The 20,952-nt window shown below is 40.8% G+C and overlaps 1 protein-coding gene across 1 annotated transcript in view; it reads right to left on the bottom strand.

Moving 5' to 3' along the window:
- The window catches only part of PCSK2 (proprotein convertase subtilisin/kexin type 2), a 100,571-nt gene extending 89,932 nt beyond the window's left edge, over positions 1-10,639 (bottom strand). Inside the window, exon 1 of the mRNA XM_031504219.2 lies at positions 10,164-10,639. Coding sequence (XP_031360079.1) covers positions 10,164-10,604 — 441 coding nt within the window. The 5' untranslated portion in view covers positions 10,605-10,639. The remainder of the gene's footprint in view (positions 1-10,163) is intronic.
- Between the last annotated feature and the right edge of the window lie 10,313 nt (positions 10,640-20,952).

Raw genomic sequence — 20,952 nt, forward strand, 5'->3', positions numbered from 1 at the left:
TGATGTTCTGCTGTGTTTTCAAAGCTTCTCTCAAGACGATAATATTCTGTACAAGTTTTCACACCTCAAACGACCTTCTTTCCAAGATCATTCAACCCATGACTATTTCATTTGCTATTTCCCTCTCTGCTCTTGCTTCAAATGGTAACAACTCTGCTCTAGGACAGAGCCAGAACTAAATTTCCAAAGACATGAGTTTCAGTATCTTCTTATATTAGGAGAATCTTGGGCAATTAGACCTGTAACATTCTTGTTTCAGTTTCCTCCCATGTGAAATGGCATACTCCTAGAAGTACTAGTTTAGTTATTTTATTGATATGAATTATTTAATTAATGCTTGCACAGTATTATAGACTGTGATATGAAACAACTGCATACTCCTATAAGTACTAGTTTAGTTATTTTATTTATTGATATTAATTATTTAATTAATGTTTGCACAGCATTATAGATTGTGATATGAAACCACTGCAAAATGCCAAGTGCCATTGCAAACATATATTAATGGGCATATCTACACATGTAATATATACGTGAGAAATCAGGCACCTCTTTAACAACAAATATTTGTTAAACGTTGTAATATATTTAAGCAATATAAGATGGAAATATCTTCTTCCTATCAGTATATCTGCCTTAGAGAAAACTCATAAGAAACATTTTGATTCAGTTGGAGTCTGCAAATTTAAATGGCCATGGTATGCTTCTGAGATAGATCAATATTGCTGACAGCAATTAGCACTGCTTACAAAAGGCCACTTTGCCTCAGTCCTGATTTACAGCCCATCTCTCCTTTTAAGCATGGAACAGAACAGGTTGACTGCTATTGTCACACACAGGAGAGCCTGGTGTCACATCAGCTTCAGGAACACAGAGATAAAAGCCATGAGCTAAAGTTTGCTATTTAAAAAACAACGTTCAGGTGCAGCGTGCCCCAGACACAAAACACCAGTTCTGAAACCTCACCGTTGCTAAACACTGAGATCCTGATTTTCAGTAAGGCACTTGGGCATTCCTTTTAAGTCCACATTCACATAACAAAGTGGCTACATAAACATGTGTGCAAGTGCTTAGCTCATGCAGCAGCTAAAAGCCAAGCCAGGATCTCAGGCTTGAATGAAGTAGCGTGATAAGAGCAACTCAGAGCAAAATTAGTTGGCTGCTGACAAGAGTTACTCAAGAAGGCACAGATGTGAATTACTCTAATGCAAAGATGCCAGCTCTCACTGACACTTTAAGAAGATCTGACCTCTCTTGCAATTAAAAACCTTTACTCTTTCCTTTTTGCTCTATGTCTGTTCAATGCTAGGCAGCCAAGCAAGAGCTGATGGACAGAAAGTGCTTCACAGAGAGGTTTCTGATATTACACCAACCACACTGAAAAAGTCTTCCAGCTGCCAGAGAAGCAGTCCGTTCCTTCAGAAAAATGTGTGTTTTATGGGAGAGAAGCCCATGGGTAACAATTAGAAACAAAACTGCAACATTAAAGGACAGGAGGGTCACACTGTTTGTCCTTTTATTTTTTTTTTTTTTTTTAACATTAGGTAGCATGCTTGAGAAAAGCAGGGGAAGAAAGCCTCAAAAAAGGAAAGAAAAGCATTTTGGAACACTGCTGTTTTCCTTATTTTTGTAATGTTTCTTGATTCTGCTAGGAAGCAGTCACAAACACTGTCCTCACTACCACGAGATCAGGTCAGAGGCAAATCCTTTACTCAAGCCACCACAACCTGGAGAGAGCTCCTGTTGATTCTTGACAAAACAGCTTAATGGTCACTTCACAACAAGGAGCAGCTGCTCTGAGTGGGGTCAAGAGCTCCGTGGTAGACAGGAGAAAAAGGATGACTTAAACCTAGCAATAATGATGAGAAAGGAAAGCAAACAGCAGCACCCAACACCACCTCTTACCCTTCCTCACTGACCTTTCAGGCATCTGTGAAATAAGTCTTTTATTGCCAATTAATAAATGATGGAAGTCTATTGCTGGCAGAAATTGTTTTCAGTCCAGCATGTGCTTATATGTTATCTTGCTCCTATGACATTAATCAAGCAAGAAAAATGTAGGAAAGGAAACTTCTAATTAATCACTCAGCATTTCAGCCTTCAGAGCCTGAAAAACTAGTTTCTCTAGCAAGGTATAATATATTTAATATGAATAATATATGTTCAGTTAGAAGGCAGGGGAAAGGGATTTTTCAGAATCACACTGAGTGTTTTAATCTTCATCAAAAGAAAGAAAAACATCCACTTGCTTTTCTGACATGGTTCTATTCTGAACTATATCTTAATTGTAGGAGAAATTGAATGGTTTTACGGTTAAGAGATAAAGTACATTTGCCTGTGGAGTTTGGGGGTTTCAATGGCAATACAAAAATTAAAAGATGGAAATGCTGTCAAGATGAATGTGTCATAATCCACAACCATCATTCCATCAATGTTAGCAGCCAATTCTTCCAAATCTACAAACGTGTTCCAGTGCTGATTTTTGATACTTCACCCAAATTCTGAACTGACTGTTCCACTTTACAACTGGCTCTAAGTAACTTCTAAACAGCCAAGTTCAGGTGAGACACTGTTCTAAAATTAATCGATACAGGGAAGCATAAAGTCCCCATGGGGCTGATGGGAATCCAACAGTCATGGTTATAGCTAATTCACAATATTTGGCTGCAGCTAAAAGCCTTAAAAAGAAGCTTTTGCTGCCTTTGGTGTTGCACAGTAGGTGACAGAGACAGGACTCACCCACAGAGCAGATTTCAGAATCACACTCCTCTGTTTCCCTGGCTTTTCATTAAGGATGAGTAGGTAGAAAGAAGGATCCTTTGTCATCAGGAAAGGGAAGGCTATATTCCACCTCTTTTACTACCCAGACAAGGAAGGGATTTACCTCTTTGGCTCTAGGTTTGTATCCAACAATCATTTGAAACAGCAAATTTCTCTATTTAATAATAATAATAATATTTAAATACATATTTGCTGGGTTTCAGGTTTTCACAGATTGGTTCTTTGGAGAAAGCTGCTCTGACATATTACCACCTTATTCATCTGGTAAGCAAACAATCTAGTTAAATAATGAGTTATCTGGTATACATGTGCCAGCTGGTTTGATGTAAACACTGAGGTCACTATTATCATTTGCTTTCTGTGGAGAAAATAGTTAAGAATGTAACATTTCCACAGAAGTTTTGTTTGAGAAGATAGGTAATACAGGACCATGTCCCAGTTCTCTCCTTGTGAAAGAGCTATTACTACCCAATTCATTTATTTATAATCACAGTGTATAAATGGAAAGAGTGGCCAAGCTGATAATTTCTTTTTTAAGTCCAAGCTCCTGCTACTTGCTGAACACAGCCAGCACAGTGGAGTTACACTGCTGAGCTACTGTCATAAATCTGTGACCAAATTGTATTTCACACTGCATGACAAACTGTGTGTCATGGCCACTCAGAATTTCACACAGTACACACTGAATCCAGCTCTCTCTGGGATGCTGCTTTCTGTCACAAAACATGGCCTGAGCCTGCTGAGCCGAAATTAAATCTCCATTTCAGTAGCATAGGGTTTGCTTTTCCAATGAACTTGTGAGAGTTAAATGCAGAGTTTGATTTACAAGAGCAGCACACTAGACTTTGACAAAGTCTTGAGCAGTTCAGCTTCCTCCTGCCAGAGGCCAAGGATGGATGGAAGTGTTGGGCTGCTCACTGCAATATTTATAGCCACCATACAGCAGCATCCTGTAGAGACCTGACCCATTTAATTATCTAAAAAAGTTGAAAGAAGAAAAAGAACAAGGTTTCTGATGACTGGAATAACACTGCAGGACAAAGGTAAATTTTACATCTATTAACAGCACTGAATTTGCTACTACAGCTCACACAAAAACTACCCATCCATTCTGTGGCCTGGAACTGCACAGAAGGGTTTCCCAGCTATAATATTTTAATAAGAACTGGCAGAATTTATCATCCATTTTCACAATTTGGCTTGATTTCCAGCTCACAGAATATTCTGTGAGCATGGACATTTCTCAGAACTTACTAATGGAAACTACCTACCAGATAAATTCTACCTGTCTTTTGGCAACTACTTTGCAACTGCTTTATTACAAGCATTTAAAACTTGAGTTGCATGTGTCAATTTTAATTGAACAACTCCATCAATGGATGAGGTTAAGTGTCATATGAAAACTTCTATTTAGCTACACTAAGCAGTAACTATTACGAGCAAAACTATTCCACTCTAGAAGTTCTTATGTTGTTGTTGCTTTTGCTTGGTTTTGTTTGTTTGTTGTTTTTTTTTTTTAATCAGTGTGGTCTTACTGTTAGAAGTTCCAGTGGAAATTAAATTTCTGCTAATATTGTTTTGACTTGGAATGAGTGAAACATGTCAGTTCTCCTATGCTGATAGTAACAGCACTGCAATTGGGTTTGTTTCCCCATTTTAACCACAACAGTATAGTTACAGCAGTAAAAGTTTTCCTAAGAGTTGGAAGGGTCTTCTATCTTGTCACCTGGCATGTTTTGTGAAGAAGATAGAAGGCTATCTTTCACCTTCACACAGCAGTTGGATTTTCCAAAAGGTAACAAAAATTCAAACACCTCTGTCCTTTTCTGAAGGAGACAAGCAGCAGACTCAGTCTCTGGGATCATTTGCCTGCTAATAAACAAATGCCAAGGATGCCACAGGATCTCAGAAGGAAAAAGCATTTCAAGCTGGGAGTGAACTGATAGTTTATTTTGATCTAGGACTTCAATCTGGATTTGAGCTCCCAAACTACAAACAAATTGCCCTCCCTCATTTGCAGCACCCTAAATCATCTGGGTCTGGTTGGGCGTGACAATGGGATCTGTCCATCTGGCCTGATGCAAAATATCCAAAAAAAACCAAAAACATCTCCAAATCAGGGGACTCTTGCAATGAAGAGTTTTATCCCTTTGCTGCACAGCTGTGCAGAGGGGGGTCAGGGGGCAGATTCAATTCTGGGTGTGTTTGCAGATGTCCATATCAGCATCTGAAAAGCCTACCTAGAGGAATGAGAGCTTCAAGCAGGACCATGGACAGAGCTGCAGCATTTGGGATCCCAAAGGTCAAACACACAGAGGCAATTCATGGATCTGTGTGTTCTAGAGCCCAGGAACAGTCTGAAAGAGTCATTTTCAAGAAAGGTACCTGGGCATAAAGAGGGAGACCCCAGGCTGACAGGCACTCTGGGCTAGATGGCAGGACATAGACCAGGATCCCAGCATGCAGGGAATGCTGTCCACTTCTTACACCTTTTCTACTTGACACTGGCAAAGCTAAATATAATGTAAATGAAAAACAATATTTCCACATTCCCCATTGGGCTGCAGCATCAAAAAACAAAAAAATGAAAAAACTGCACTTCTATTTTGCAAATGGGTCCAAACAATATGGAATAAATAAAATTATAAATACAGGCAGCTTTATAGACAGACAGAATTCCATAACTCTCTGTTTATTGAGCTGTAGTTCAGGAAACAAAACAAAACTCTGTAAAGGTAAGGTTTAATCTGCACCTTTTGTCAAAAAATAACCACACCACATATTCAAAGCAGAAATGAAGCCATTACAGTGGGGATCTACAGTAGGGGAGACAAACCTTATTGTTTTACACCCAAACAAGTGTAAAATCTGACAAGGTAATTATTTTATAGCTCAAACAGAAGACTCACTACCAGCAAACAGTCTGAGTCTCTGGTAGAGAAGGAGCTTTGCAGAAACTGGGTGAGGGATGTGCTTGAGCCTGTTGTTTACAGATCTTTATGATAATTTACAGCTTTCATGTGTGTAATTAATTAAATTTAAGTAACAGGATTTTTTTTTTGTTTGTTCCAAGTTAGCTAGTGTTTGCTCCTCGAGCTGTTTATGCATCCAAGGCAAAACACAAAGTATTAACAAAAAAAAAAAAAAAAGCAAACACCTATTTTCCAGATTTAGAGGTTGGTCTGCACAGGAGGGCATTTTAAGGTTTTAGGATGGGCATCCCAGGATGAAATGTTCAGGATCCCTGACAGAAGTCCCAGCAAAGTGTTCTCAAGGCTATGAACTCATTATTCTGCCTCTTGGTCTGCCTTCTACACCACATCAATTCCCACCTCACCTCTGCCTAAATGCAGGGAAGTGAGTTGCTGCAGTAAGAAATGTAGCTTCCTTATCTGTTAAGTTTTGCTTTTGATATGTCTGCATTTATGTAAAGTAAAGGGAAAAATAAAAAGAAAAGAAAATCTGAATGCTCACAGTGTTTCATCAAGAAATTACTGGTTGGTTCCACAAAGCCTGGTCCTCAACCAGCAGCTTCCTAAGCAAAAAATCAGGAAGAAAGAAAGTCACAGTTGTGAGAGGTAAGACTGAGTTTTGCAAGATTTAGAGGGATAAGGGATCAGGTGATACAAGGAAAAAATAGACCAGCTTTAGGCAACATAAATGTAAAATTCTCCGTGTTTTCAAATCCAGGTTTGGTTCTTATTTTAAAATCTGGGGCCACTGAATGCTAGCTGCTTAAAACCCTTCACCTCAATGCTACTAGAAGCAAAATATTTAGCCTTTTAGTTACATTGACATTTTGTGGACTGTCTCAGTCTTGCTGTTGTTGATGAAATGGAACGAGATGCCTAAACTCTGATCTCCAAATAGAAGACCTTTCTAAATGCATCTTCCAACTCTCCTTGTTAGAAATTAATTGAAAATTGCAAGGCAAGGTCAGAAAGCAGCTTTTTTAAAACCTGCATTAAGAAATGCATTCTGGTGACAACTGTGCCAAGAGGAAAATAAATCAAATGGGGGGGAAAACCCAATCAGAACCAAAAACTTGTTCTTTTTGCAGTTCCTACAATATTAGGGGGGCAGTCTCACTATTCCTGAATGCTTAAAAATGTTAAGACTAACTATTTTAAGAAAAAAGTATGTTTTATCACAGTATGTGTTCCACCAGGAATACATAGAATCAATTTTAGCAGGTAAAAATGGACTGAAAAATTGCAAATATTAAAAATAAAAAACCAAAGAGCACAATCAGCATTACAAAGATGTCTGTATTCAGGATTAATTCAGGGAAGATTAAAGGAAAACTGATTACTCTTTTTGACACGTTAGGATCCTAGACCTAAACAAAAGCACCTGTTTATGTAAGCACCAAGCCCTTCTTAGTCAATTCATCAAGCACTGAATTTAAAGCACACATTTAGCCTACCTGACATCTTCTGGTTTCAAAATGATGGTAGGAAGCATGGCCAAGGAATCAATTAGAAAGAGCATCATGCAGTCCGTAACATTAATCTTGAAAGCAATGCTTTCTCATGCATTTCCACAGAAATCTGCTGTTAAGTAAACGTAATATGCACTTGCTCAGAGATTGCTTGTTACTTGGGGAAAAAAAAATGTGCACTAAAAATACATAATTTAAAAACCAGCTCCCATAAAGTCATGTTAAAAGAGATCTGTGATACTCTAAACGTATAAAAGGAATCTTTCTCATACGCATCTTAAATTTGCACACAATAAAAAAAGAGGAATCTGCTCTTGTGTTCCTACAGTGCACTGAAATAAAGGTGATTATTTTCAGAACGTGGCTCTTCTCCAATATGGGCAAAGTTAACTGGATTTGTTTTAAGTAAATAACTCAATATATCATCCTAACAGCATGTGTCATCGAAGTAGCTAAAAGACCACTTCTCCTTGCGATGTAATTTGGGAGTGGGGGGGGTGTGCTGGTATTTTTTGAATATTTCATTAGCCAGCATATCTCCACATAGTAGTTTCCCTCGAGAGCTTCCCACTAACAGCTCTGTGCTTCTCTGCACGGCCACGTTCAACTTCCTGCACCGTCGGCATCGCCATGAAAGCTGAGTCTGCAGGCTGCAGGCTGCTAGACAAGCCTGACGACAGCAAAACAGAGAGGAGATTCTCCAGCAGCACTGAAGAGCCACTGGCACAAATGGCACATGCTTCTAGTGGCAGCCAATTGTCACCACCCAAACCCTGTGAAGAGTAGAGATTGTTACCAACCTCTCGCGGATTATCCAACACACCCAGTAAAGCGTCAAACCCAGCCAACTTTTCCTCTTCCCTAAAATTACTGTCTTGCAGAAATCAGAGTGCTGTTTCCACTTACAGCTGGGGAGGAGGCAGGGCAAGCTTACTGGCTTTTCAGGGATTGGGATAGTAGAACCCAGAAAACTTCAGCCAGTGTGTGCTGAGTACAGGACCCACTGGCTTTTCAGGGATTGGGATAGTAGAACCCAGAAAACTTCAGCCGGTGTGTGCTGAGTACAGGACCCACTGGTTTTTCAGGGATTGGGATAGTAGAACCCAGAAAACTTCAGCCGGTGTGTGCTGAGTACAGGACCCACTGGTTTTTCAGGGATTGGGATAGTAGAACCCAGAAAACTTCAGCCAGTGTGTGCTGAGTACAGGACCCACTGGTTTTTCAGGGATTGGGATAGTATAACTCAGAAAACTTCAGCCGGTGTGTGCTGAGTACAGGACCCACTGCCCCACGCCATGAGTGCACACACACACACACCACACCATGGCTCTGCTGAGCTTCACTCCTAGAGACACCGTGTCCACAGCCTCCCCTTAGCATGTCCTGGAAAGCAGGTACCTCTCTCTTGCACACCTGAGGGACTTCCCTCCAGCTCTTTCCTCAGGTAAGCTACAATTTCCATGAAGAAGCTGTATGTGTCCTAATGAGGCTGGGGAGAAGCATGGTAGAGGGGAGAGCCCTCAAATAGCCCAGAAGCTGCATTTCTCCATCCTACAAAATCCTCTCTCTCCCCGTCTCTTCCCTACTTGGATGACAGGATCATTTGAAAGCATCTAGCAAAAGTCATAATAAATTGATCTATGTGGGAATGTACCCTTCTATCCTCAAAAGGCCTTATCAGTCAGATAACCCCAGGAGAGGAGGAAGGCAGCACAAGCAGGAAGAGACTAGAAGAGGAAAACTGTTAAGCAAAAAGCTCTGTCTAAGTCTCATATAACAAAACCCAATGCACACAATGAATCCGTTCCCAAATGTATCAGCAGCTATCTGTCACTATCATGACAAGGCTGTGTGCCTAAAACAAAAGCATCTTATCAGAGCAGGAATTAGCTGTGGTCACAGCAACAATGATCTTGTCCTCATTTCTCTAACAAGCTCCCACTGGAGTTGAAACAAGGCAACCTGAGGGAGGGAGTCTCACTTGATATGCTTTTTTAATTTTTATTTTTAAATCGAGGCGTAAAGCCATTTCACTCATTCAAGTTCAGGGTGCTATTATCATTCATAATAGCATGTAGGATGTAGGATTCGGCTGTCATTGCATAACTGCCAGGAAAACAAAAAAAAAAAACCTAAAAAGCAGCAGCAACGCTCACAGCCTGCTTTCCTTTTGCATCCCTCTAAGCAAATCTGCCAGGAACTGTATTGACCAGGGCACTCTATCAGCCTCTCCCTGTTTTCACCCCAAGTTTTACTGTTACCTGAAAATATTTACAGGTCTAATTATTGCTTGAATGGGAGAGATTTCTAGCAGAGAGGGACACTCTAGGAGCCAGGAGGGGACCTGCCACTCTGGCTACGCTTGATTTCCCAGGACCTCAGGAGCGAAAACAACCTCCAATGGCACTTGAAGTTTCCCAACTTACATTTATTAGTGAAAACCATTCATTGTTTATCACGGGGTCATCCTATTTCTCTAGGGGAATAATAGGGGTATTAAGAAGGTCAGCAAAACCAAAAATTGAGTGTCAAAATTCTATTCAAATTGTGTGCAGGCTTCTCCATGGAGATGAGTCTCTCCTTTTCCCGTAGGTGCCCCGAGCCGTTCCAGGCGCGCTCGGGCAGCAGCCCCAGCCCCGCAGGATGGGAGCACCTCCACGGCAGGATGTTTACATAGTAACTCGCAAGGCAGCGAGTTCCCATGTGGGAAACTCCGCTCTCCCTCCAAGACAACCACCCTGCCGTGCCAACGCCGGGGAGCCGCTTGCGATTGCTCTTGGCACCGCAATTCCTCGCGGCCCCGGAGCAGCGCGGATTAACGCGGGCGCTCCGCACCGACCCTGCCCGCAGGGGAGCGGCGGCCAGAACCGCGCCGGGGCCAGCCCCGCTCCGCCGGCCCGGCACGGCACGGCACGGCACCGACCCTGCGCGGGGGGCTTACCTTCCGCGCCCCAGCGAAGCCGTGCTCCGCCGCCACCCGCTCGGCCTCCGCCTGGCCCCCGTCGTGCAGCTCCACCAAGAAATGGTTGGTGTAGACGGCTCCGCGGGCCGGGGCGCCGAGGAAGTGCAGGAGAAAGAGGAGGAGGAGGAGGAAGGAGCCCCGAAGCAGCGGCGGCCCCGGCGGCATGGCCCCGCGCTGCGCGCCCGCGGAGGCAGCCCGCCGGGCGGGCGGGCGAGAGGGGGAGCGCCCAAAAGATGGGAGGGGAGGAGGGCGGAAAAAAAAAGAAAAAAAAAAAAATAAAATGAAAACAAACGAGAGCGGCAGAGGCGAGAGGAGAGCAGCGCGGAGAGCACCGGGCGGTGCGGATGCGTGTGCCACGGCGGCCGAGGGGCAGCAGCAGCCGGGCGGGGATGGAGGGGGACGCGCCGCGCTGCCAATCATGGGGGGGAGGATCGCCTCGGCCCCCCTTCCCTCCCTGCTTCCCTCCCTCGCTCCCAGCTCGCTCCCGGAGCGCTCCGCACGCCTCCCCAGCACCCCACCCACGCTTCACTCCCACCTTCCACAGCCCTGCCCCCGCAAAGCCGCGCCTCCCCATTGCACCCGCGCAGCAGCCCGCTCCCGGCGCCAGCCCCGCCGTGCCCGGAGCCCTCCGGCTGCCCCTGCCCCGGGGAAGGTCGCCCAGGGGAGGCAGACACTCCCGAGCTGGAGCAAACGCGGGTGGCTGTAGGGAACGGAGGACGAAAGACTTTGGCAAGACCCTCACCGCCCTGACTGCGCCCGGCTTCTTTCCTCGAGCCGCGAACACAAAATAGCCGGAGTTTCCCCCCAGACCTCCTGCTCTAGGCAGAGCCCCGCGCCTGCTGCTCACAGGGCTGTCAGCAGCCTGTCCCTTAGCCCTCTTTTTGCACAAGCAAAGGGACAGGGAGGTGATCAAGCAGTGACAGCGCAGAGCCATGGGAAAGCCTCAGGGCCAGGGCTCCTCGCTGACTCCCAGCCTGCCCTGCCGGGATGCTCAGGAACACAGAGGCTCCCTGAGCAATCCCCAAATAGTTTGCAGGGGATGACTAGCAGGAAATTACCTGGGCCTTCCCTGTGCTGAGACAGCCAAGGATGGAGAATGTTCCGTGCACAGGTGGGATTGCAGAGATAGCAGCACCTAAAAAAGAATGGGAGCTCGCTTCTGTAAGTAATTGCCATCTGCTATGATTGGAAAGGAACAGTACAGGTTATGCAAGTTTATGGCAAAGTATACTTAAGCTTTGTCTTGCAGATGCATTTGTTACTTTGTCATACCAAAGGTTAATCCTTTGATGGTTCCCTGAATGATCCCCTGGGAAAGACTTGGGACACAGAAAGCAAAATCTTCTTTAAAACAAACAAAATTATAGATTTACTGTAATCTGTCCTGCAAATGGTCAAATGGAGTACAGATGTTAAATAAATCAGGGAAAACAAAAGAAAACATCAAAAATCACAAACAAGGCTCTTCTTCCATTATCCTAAAGTGCTTTAGAACACAATAGAAGAGCTGACCGCATCATTGTGAATCCAAATGAGCATTGGTTTGTCATGACAAATTATTGATTTCCCCTCTGGATAAAAGAAATCCCTATTTAAACAGAAAGGAAATGGAAACTTGAAGCCCAATCCAAAGCCCAGTTACATCAACAGAAGTGTTGTAAATGTATGACTGATGTTGGAAAAAAATCAAACGTGGAGGAAAGGTAAACCATGAGAAATGGCAGAGTAGAGAAGGAAAACAACTTTGCAGTCTCATTAAGAGATTAGCAATAGTGTTGGTAGAATTCATCTTTTAAATGCTTGTTCTAAGAAGAGGCAGTTATTAAGAACAACTTTATGTGTTATTTCCTTAAACCAAGTTGATTGTTTTCATGAAGAGTCAGCAACGCCTCTCCTTACAAAATCTTTCCAGTATTAAAGCATTTCCAGGTAACACAGGCTCCTGTGAGCTCCTGGATCAGTTTTACCTACTAGTGGCTGCTTGACAGTAGTCAAACCCTGCTGCTTTCTATCCACAGCTGTTCCTTGATACCAGACAAAAAAAGGTAGATAAAAGTAGGGAAAAGGCATTTTCTCTAATTTAAATTCATGTATACAGGTTTTTCTTTTCCCAGAGGTCTTCCCTGGGTTGACACACCACGTTTTATTTTGTTGCCAGTCCACAGAAAGAGGAACAACGATAGCAAAGGCAATGGAGCAGCCCTCCTGGCTCCCTCTAACCAGCAAGGCAAGATCCTGCACACATTCAGAAATGAGGATCATAGCACAGGTCTGGGTGAGAGGTGTGACTGGATCATTCTCTGTGCTTATTCTGACAGCCCCACCTGGCACCTCTCAGGACTGGTGCCCTTAAAGGGACATTGCCAACAGGGCATCCACTGTCTATAGCTTGTAAACCTTATAATGGCAAGCTTTGATGGCTTTGCCTGTGTGATGTTAAAAATAATAACATTTTTTAAAAGGATTTGTTTAGGAAAGGCTGATTTCAAAAGCAAAATCTAAACATCAAAAAGAGAAAACTCCACCAAAAGCAGCAATTTAAAGAAAAATACACATTATGTTGATGACTACAGAAGTTTAAGATTAGACAGGGCCACTGGTATTTCTAACCTAGTACTTTATGTTAACTGTAGGGCTTACTTGCATTAATTCTTGCATCTGGCCCATAGTCCTTTTTTTCCTTAACATACAAACATTGAATTAGCAAGCATGACTGATCTACTGGGGAAATGTTCCAATGACTGCTTACAGTCATTTGTAAAAAGTTATATCTCTGCCTCTCTTTAAAATGCTGATCAATCCTACGCTGACTTATAGGTTTTGTTCTTATTATGAATTTTTTCATGGAACTACTGAACTATTATTTTCTCCAGATGAGTTTTAAGATTGTGATGATAAAGACATAGAGTAACACTCCCTTGAATGTCTTCCTGTAAGCCATATTTTCCATCCCTTCAAGCATTCCCATAAATCTTTTTACTCCTTGAAATGTGAACTGTATCTGCATCAGATTTTTTTCAGCAGAGGTCAGGCCAGTGTTATATGGATGTTACATCACAATTCTATTCTTACTGGGTACCCAGTCTTTCACCAGCTGAGGATTTTATTCAGCCTCCATGCTGCCTAATCTCCCTGATGTGCAGCAGTGCTGATGCTGACTCTCAATTCTCTCATCCTCCCTGAGCCCTCTTCAGAGCAAGTTATGGTATCCTACACAACCAACAATCTTTGTACCTAGATATTTATGACTCTACTTGGTAAAAATACACATAATTTACCTGCATGGAGCTTTCCAAACAGTCACTCAGCACTAATCTCTTTTATACTTTATGGCTTTCATCTTTAACCTACTCACTTTATTAGTAATAAGTTTATATTGATATACTGGATTAGCAACATTTTACAGAGATAATTTCTTGGCCCCAGTCCTTTGGAGCCTCTGCAGAATCAAATCAACTCCAGCAATGATTCCCAGTTTGTCATTATACTAAAGAACCTAGCATTTAATCAGTTTTTAGTCTGTGTCATAAAGGCCGTTTGGATTTTTGTATCCTATTTATTTACTGACATGTCACACAATATCAAGGGTCTCCCAGACACAAGCAATGTCACAGATACAATGGATCAAAAAAAAAAAACAAAACTACAATTTTTTTCAATTTCATCAGGTAGTCCAGTATAGGAGATGAAGGTTCCCCCTAAATTCTGGCTTATCTAACAGAAGGCAAATAAACAACAATACTTGTTTTACCAGTGAAAACTACAATAGTGCTTTAAAAAATATATATAAAATTAGTTTAAAAATCCCAGTTCCAAATGGATTTCTGACTACATTTTTAAACAACCATTAAATCACTACAATTATTTTACAACATGTAGTTGGCTTTCACTCTGAGGTCAGTGAAGTACTAACTTTAAAGGAGATGTTTCTTTCCCTGGGGGCTGCACAGGATGGTGCCATGCCAAGAGACCAGTATGTCAGAGGAAGTTGCAAAAACTCATTTCCTTGCTGTGCAAGTAAACAGAATCCTAAGTCCAGGATTTACATTGCTTTCATCTTTAATCATTCATCCTAGCAGATGCATGAGCAGTAGTGTGCTGAAGAGCTGGAAACAGAACATTGCAATAATTAAATTTTGTGTTACAAGAGAACAAAACACATAAGCACCCTTTGGCACAACTCCGAGTCTCCCTTAAACCTATCTTTCTGAAGCTGTGAAGTCAGCATATATGCTTTAAGTGGACTCTGGAGCAGGCTCAAGGATAGTACCTACATTTAGAAGAACAGAAATGGGATTAAAAAGGCTTGAGAAGAGATTTCCAAGGGAAGAAATTGGATGCATAATTAAAAAGGCCACAGTTGAAAGAAAGTGAAGCAGTATCATTTGTCAATTTTATTTAGGGCAGGGAATAAACAGACCTATATGAATAATAGCAATAACTAGAGAATATAGAATAATATAAAGCTTATATTGTCTGTGTATCAAGAATACAGGACAATATGCATAATGAAAGTACAGAATGAAAAGAATAGAGTGAAATGCAATGAGGAAATGCCATAGAAATTGAGATGAAAAATCCCCTGCTGAGTTGGCCCACAACACCTACAGGATCACAGTCACTCCAGGGTTCTAGAAGCTCTCTAACAGTGTGTCTGCATTGCTGTTGGTTGTCTTATGACAGTGTATAAAAGCAAATTTCGATGGGTTTGTTTTGATAATGAGCAGTGTAGGCATGAGCAAAGCAGAAACCTCAGTAAGAGTTCAGAGAGCACAGCTACGATCCACTTTGGGCTGATTTGGTAATCAGCCATGACTGTCTCAAAGAGGATTTTCCTAAAACAAATCCAGGCCATTTTAGCACAGTGATGGGAAGATGGATGGATGAGTTACCACAGCAAAGCCACGCATGATGAAGCCAAGCAGCAGCAGTGTTTCTGTGTGGGGGTTCTAGATTAAAGAGCTTGGCATACATTTATCTTAGATGACTTCAAGATCATTTTCCCTACTTAAAAACACTTCCCTGACCATTTTCATTGTTTTATGCTGTCACTGTTGAGGTCACATCCACATTATGCTATCAAAATATGTTATTACAATGGCAGAATTATTTATAGGCACATGCTTTGTTGCATGTTAAGTTGAATGTGGTTACTGAAGAGAGAGGGCAGGGACTCCTTCTATATCTAAGATATAGAATTATGACCAAGGATAAAATATTTTGTGTCATCACCATGTGAAACTGCATGGACATGTCAAAGTTAAAAGACATTTGGAAACTGGGAGCCTATTCCACAGCTTCTAGTTATATAAACTTTAAGTTGCAGGCAGAATCTTTCCAATACACTTTTATCTATGCAATTGTTATACTGCCAAGTGTCAGAGTGAACATGTACTAATTTAGAGACATGATAATGCAGATAGTAAAAGTCTGGTTTTAAGCATCCATCCCTTGCAGGCCAGCAGGGCTGCAGGCAATGAGCATGGGAGAAGGAAAAGTGTAATTACCTCTTCAAGTGGTTTGGGTTCTCTTTGATTTATGCTCCCAGACATAAGGACCAGAGGGGCTGTTAAGCAAGATGGTACCTGACAGGGAAGTGCAAAACTATTGAGATAACCAGTGAGTGTAATCTCCTACACTTACTTAATGAGGGCACGATCCAAAATCAACAGAGAGTAATAGCTTACAGGTAAAATATGCATTAAGAAAAAAAAGGAAAAATTGAGCCCTTTAAAGAAGGGTTTGAAGTTAGGCCTGTGCTGAAAGCCTCAAGAGACTATGGCATGTACATGTCTGTTTTCTAAATAGGAATGTGATTATCCATACACAAAAGTTGTTCCCTGAATCTGACTCTTAGCCACTGCTTAATATCCACATAGACAAATGTTCAGCTTAGGCAGCTATGACAAGGAGGTACTAAAATTCATGAAAATATGTGGTTCATTTATTTTAAAAGAATATGATTGCCACTTTTGCCAGACTTTTATGCTTTTTCTGCTACTGAGTCTTTGCTGAAAACAATCTGTCTGGAAAAATAATTTCTGTGCAAATGATCTTAGAGAACTGGAATTGCTCAGCAGAGTCAGTTTGGAGCAGATGGTCTCAGTGACGTTTTAGAAGATAACAATGGGTGAGAGAAAGCTTCTAAGAAATACCTGGAAATACTAATATTAAAAAAAAAAAAGCCAAAACAAAACCAAAAGCCAACAACAGAGTCAGGGAAAAGGGTACCAGAAATCCGAGGTAAAAAGATGTGTGTTGACCATGGGAATGAGTGGGCGAAGGAAAATGATTGGATATGTGGAGTTAGGGACAGAGATCATGCATCACAAAAAATAGATTGAAAGTGGAATTCAAAACAAAACATCCAAAGATCCAGAAAATTGGTCTCCAAGAAGTCCACCCACATAGATGATGAAAGTTTCATCAATTACTAACTAATCTAACTTTGCTTCAGGAAGCTCCAAACTGTGTCTCAAATTAATTACAGAAAAGCTGAAAAATAGAATGCAGTAATTACAGTTTGTTCAACTTTCTGAGCCCTTGCAACTGTTCATCTCCTTGACAGAGAGGAATGGGTGACAACATACAGGTGGGACATAAATAATAATGATATAATAATAATAATAATAATAGATAATAATAATATCTTCAACTTTGGTAGAACACTAATAGTGAACATTTGGCTCAAGCAACAAAACAAAACAGCTGTCCCCAAAAATACAATTTATTGCAATCATAACTCTCATGTGGTATTGACAGTTCCATGACAATTTTTTGGGGTGTTTGATTCCTAATAAAAAAATGTTGAAAAATCTTGTGTTTACTGTTTCCTTTTCATTTTAGACTTCATTCATTTGAACATGTTATGCTTCCCACAGAAGGTTTGATGATTTTTATCTTAGCAGTTAATGATCATCTGTATGAAACATTATATGTTTATAGAATTTTTTATTTCCATGCATTAAAATCTCAGGCTTTGCTTCCAACCAAAAGTAACAACTCAGAAGAAAATTCATTATCTGTTTTTTAGCACTTGATTTTAAAGAAAAACCAAGAGGAATGATCACAAAAAAGTAACTTCTAAAGGCAAGAATGAAAATAAAACAAGGAGTTGTCCCCATCTGAGCTAAAAGCTCTCTATGAAGAGACTTAATTTTGCATTCATAAATCAGAGATGTGGCATCATACATCCAGATGAATATAGGTTTCTTTCTCAAAGTTTGTCTTTGAGATTTCAAGTTTCTAAAAGGCAAATTAAACTCTTCCACTAGTAACTTTGTTCTACTTGTTGATAGGAAAATAAACATATTACAGCTTTTTATATAAATATAATTTTTCTGGAACTTCCAAAGTATCTGTATTTTCTATTGTATATTAAAGCCTTGCAACCCGTCAAAAAGTACAGACAAATACAAGTAAATGATCTCCACTCTGTGCTGGGCAGCTTTGGTCAACTTTCTCACAATTCAGCTGCCAAGTACGACCAGAGTTAAGGTGAATTAGTTGAGGTGAATTAGTCTGTGATCTTCCTCGTACCAATTTCACACACCTGCAGTTTACCTCCCACCCTGGAAAAACCTAAAGACCACCAGCTTTTCCTTAATCCACAAAATGGCTTAAAGAATCACACCAAAATATTAGTTTTAAGGTAATAGATGTTCACCCCTGTTGGAATTCATTTCCTTCAGGATGTCTGCGTAGCTGCCTCTTGTTTTGTCATATTTGGGTGCCTCTGCCTAAAAACCTTTTCCTAGAAACCAGTGGTGTTTTTACACCCCTGGTAGGTAGGCACTGAAGTTGGAATGCAGGCACAACCTAAAAATTGTGCCAGTGTATAAAAGCAAATTTTGATTGGTTTGTTTTGATAATGAGCAGCATTATCAAAATTAGCAATATTATCCAAACAAAGTGCAGAGGATGCTGCAGACAGTCTACTAGAGGTACTCGCTTGGGAATTAGGAATTAACAATCTTACCATGTTGGGACATCAGTGTGCCATGTCCCAGCATGGTGAGATTGAGGTGAGGCTGCCACCAGCCACCACCCAGCCCTCTGCCACCAGCTGTGCCACAAAAAGCTGCTTGCTGAAGGTTAGCAATGGCAAAGGCAAAGGGAGAAATGAAAACTCTGCTTTTCCCCTTCATCCCACATCTCCTGTAATGATTACTGAGACTGTTTGGACAAAGAAACTTAATTCCACTCAGAGGTTTCGAAGACCTTGTGCTGTAGACAACAGCAATAAACAACATTTTGTAAAGAAAAATTGAGGATTTTCTAAAAGCCCACAGAAATTCAGTGGGAGATGGATAATAAAGCTGTCTATTTTTTTGAATTCTCCTCTGACAGAAATAATTTTGTCTGGGTTTTTAGCATGAAAACAAACACCTCTATTCCTCTACCTTTGTTTCTGCTCTGTTGTCTTTTTCTAAATCATGAAGAAGTGTATCCATATTGTCATGCTAAACAATTCACCAAATAGCTATTACACATTCTGAATTTAAAAAGCAAATTTTCAGTAAGGAAAAACAAACAAACAAACAAAAGAACAAGTAAATCACTAGGAAACAAACATGACTTGGGCCCTAAACACCTCTCCTATCATCATTCTGTTCACAAATAAATGCATTACCTGCTGCTATTTCCTCTGTCAGAGAACTGTAATGAACACAACAAAAGCATGTGCAGGCTGTGCTCAAGAGTTCATTTCAAAACTACTACAAGAACCTGGTGTTTGGCTAAATCTTTATTTCACTTACAGAAAATAAAGAAGCCTCAAGGAACAGATGAGAATGCAAGTCTTCAATAAACACCTTAGTATGGGAAAACTGAAATTTATTTTACCGTGTGGTTCGTTTTGGTTGTCGTTTTTACTTTGCTACATGATCAAATTTCATAAAATGAGAACTTATTTTCCATCACCACAAATTTCAAAAAGTGAAAATCTATTTTCCATTACCGCAACCATACTGGCTTCAAGGTAGAGGAGACCTTTCAAGAGACTTTCCAATAATTTTTAGTTCTTTGCAATCCTTATCTCTCAATGGGAGCAGAGATGCATCAGTGATTAAAAGGAAATAAAAGATCTGGTTTTTGAGACAGTTTTGCCTTTGTATGCACATCTTACCCACTATATATTATAATACACTGGTCTTGGCAGAGCCATGGATCACTATTTTAAAATAATGAAAGAGAGAGAGCATCTGGCTCTCCAAATGTGCATTGCTGTTTTGCCCAAAGGCTTGTTTTGGCAGGTTCTTTTAGTCATATCCTGTACAGGTTAGTCCCAGGAGCCATCTCTTTGAAAAATGGTGATACCCTCCCATGAAGAAATTAGGCAGGAGGATCACCAACATCATAAAGGGCATCGTGAGACAAAAATAATCTCAGTGGGAAAGATATCAAATCTGTTTTCTTATGGAAGTGCATAATGTAGAACAGCCCTAATAATTTTCATTGTTAAAGGATCACAGTAATGCATTGCAGATATTGAATACCTGTTTGTATAGGAAATACAAACAGAAAATACAAAAATGAAAAGAAATTTGGGGAAAAAAAAAAGGAAACAACCAGAAAAATGAGTACTGGTAAAGGAAAAGGAAAGCCTGCAATGTTCTCTGTTCTATTTCCTATGCAACAGTCAGGGATCTTATGAAAACATTTTATCTTTTGTGGACTCCCCTGGGTGATCACTGCCAAAATGTGGGACAAAGTACATACTTATATTAAACTGATATAGGCTGAACAACACTGGGAAAAGGATTTTTTAATTTTTTTTTTTTTTTTAATAAGGGACAGATGGTCACCTTATTCAAACAGCTGTTGTGGGGGAAAAATTATTCACAATCAGGCATCAAAGGCTAAAAATGGTTAAATTCAGATGCACACCCTCCTGCTAAGTGGTGGTATCAGCATCCAGCCACTAACTGGTGTAAGACAGAAGAGAAGTGAGGCAATAAGGCTCCTCCTGGTCAGCTCTTCCTGCTGCTCTCAGTAAGATATGAGCCATAATTACAACTCCAAGCTGGTTCTGAGCAAATCTATCTATGCCTCAAGGTGGCTTTCTGATGTCCAAGTTTAATGCTAACAAGTGGAATTGCCAAAAAAAAATAAAGAAATAAAAAACCTACAGCCTGAAAAAAATTAAAATGTATTTATTTCAGGAGATTTCATTTTAGCACTAGGTGGCATTGCTCTAAATCTTTCAGTGCCTGTCTCGTGAGCTCTTCACTACAAGGGTAATACTCTAAATACACAGGCTCCACTGAGGTGGCACCAGCCATGCTGCTTAAAATATGCACAACATGTCAGGCAATCTATTCAATAAGAGATTTTGTTTTGATTTGGCATCAAGACTTCTCTTTACCACTGTAGGAACAGGCACAGTCAATAACCAGATGTTCAGTTTCTCCAACTGAAAGACTCAGTTTACCTCAAAGCTTCTATGAAACAATGCAAGGACACTCTGGTGCTCCTCCCCTTCACAGCCACCCTCAAAAATCTTTCTACCAGGGACAACACAGTGGGTTATAGCTCATCTTCATGTCTTACATGACAGCTGTGAGATCTGGGCTTTTCATCAATTCACTGCACTACTGGGTTGACTCATTGGCCTGTGGAATTTGAAAGATATTTTTTTCAAGTTGTTTTTTTTTTTTTTTTTTTTTTGGCTAGAACTATTGAATTGTATGTGAAAGTTATTAATGAAAAGTTTAGCAGCACAAGAAGAGTAAAAAGCATGGATGTCTAAATATAAAGAGTTTTCAAA

This window comes from Lonchura striata, chromosome 3, assembly GCF_046129695.1.
Source record: "Lonchura striata isolate bLonStr1 chromosome 3, bLonStr1.mat, whole genome shotgun sequence".
NCBI lineage: Eukaryota > Metazoa > Chordata > Aves > Passeriformes > Estrildidae > Lonchura > Lonchura striata.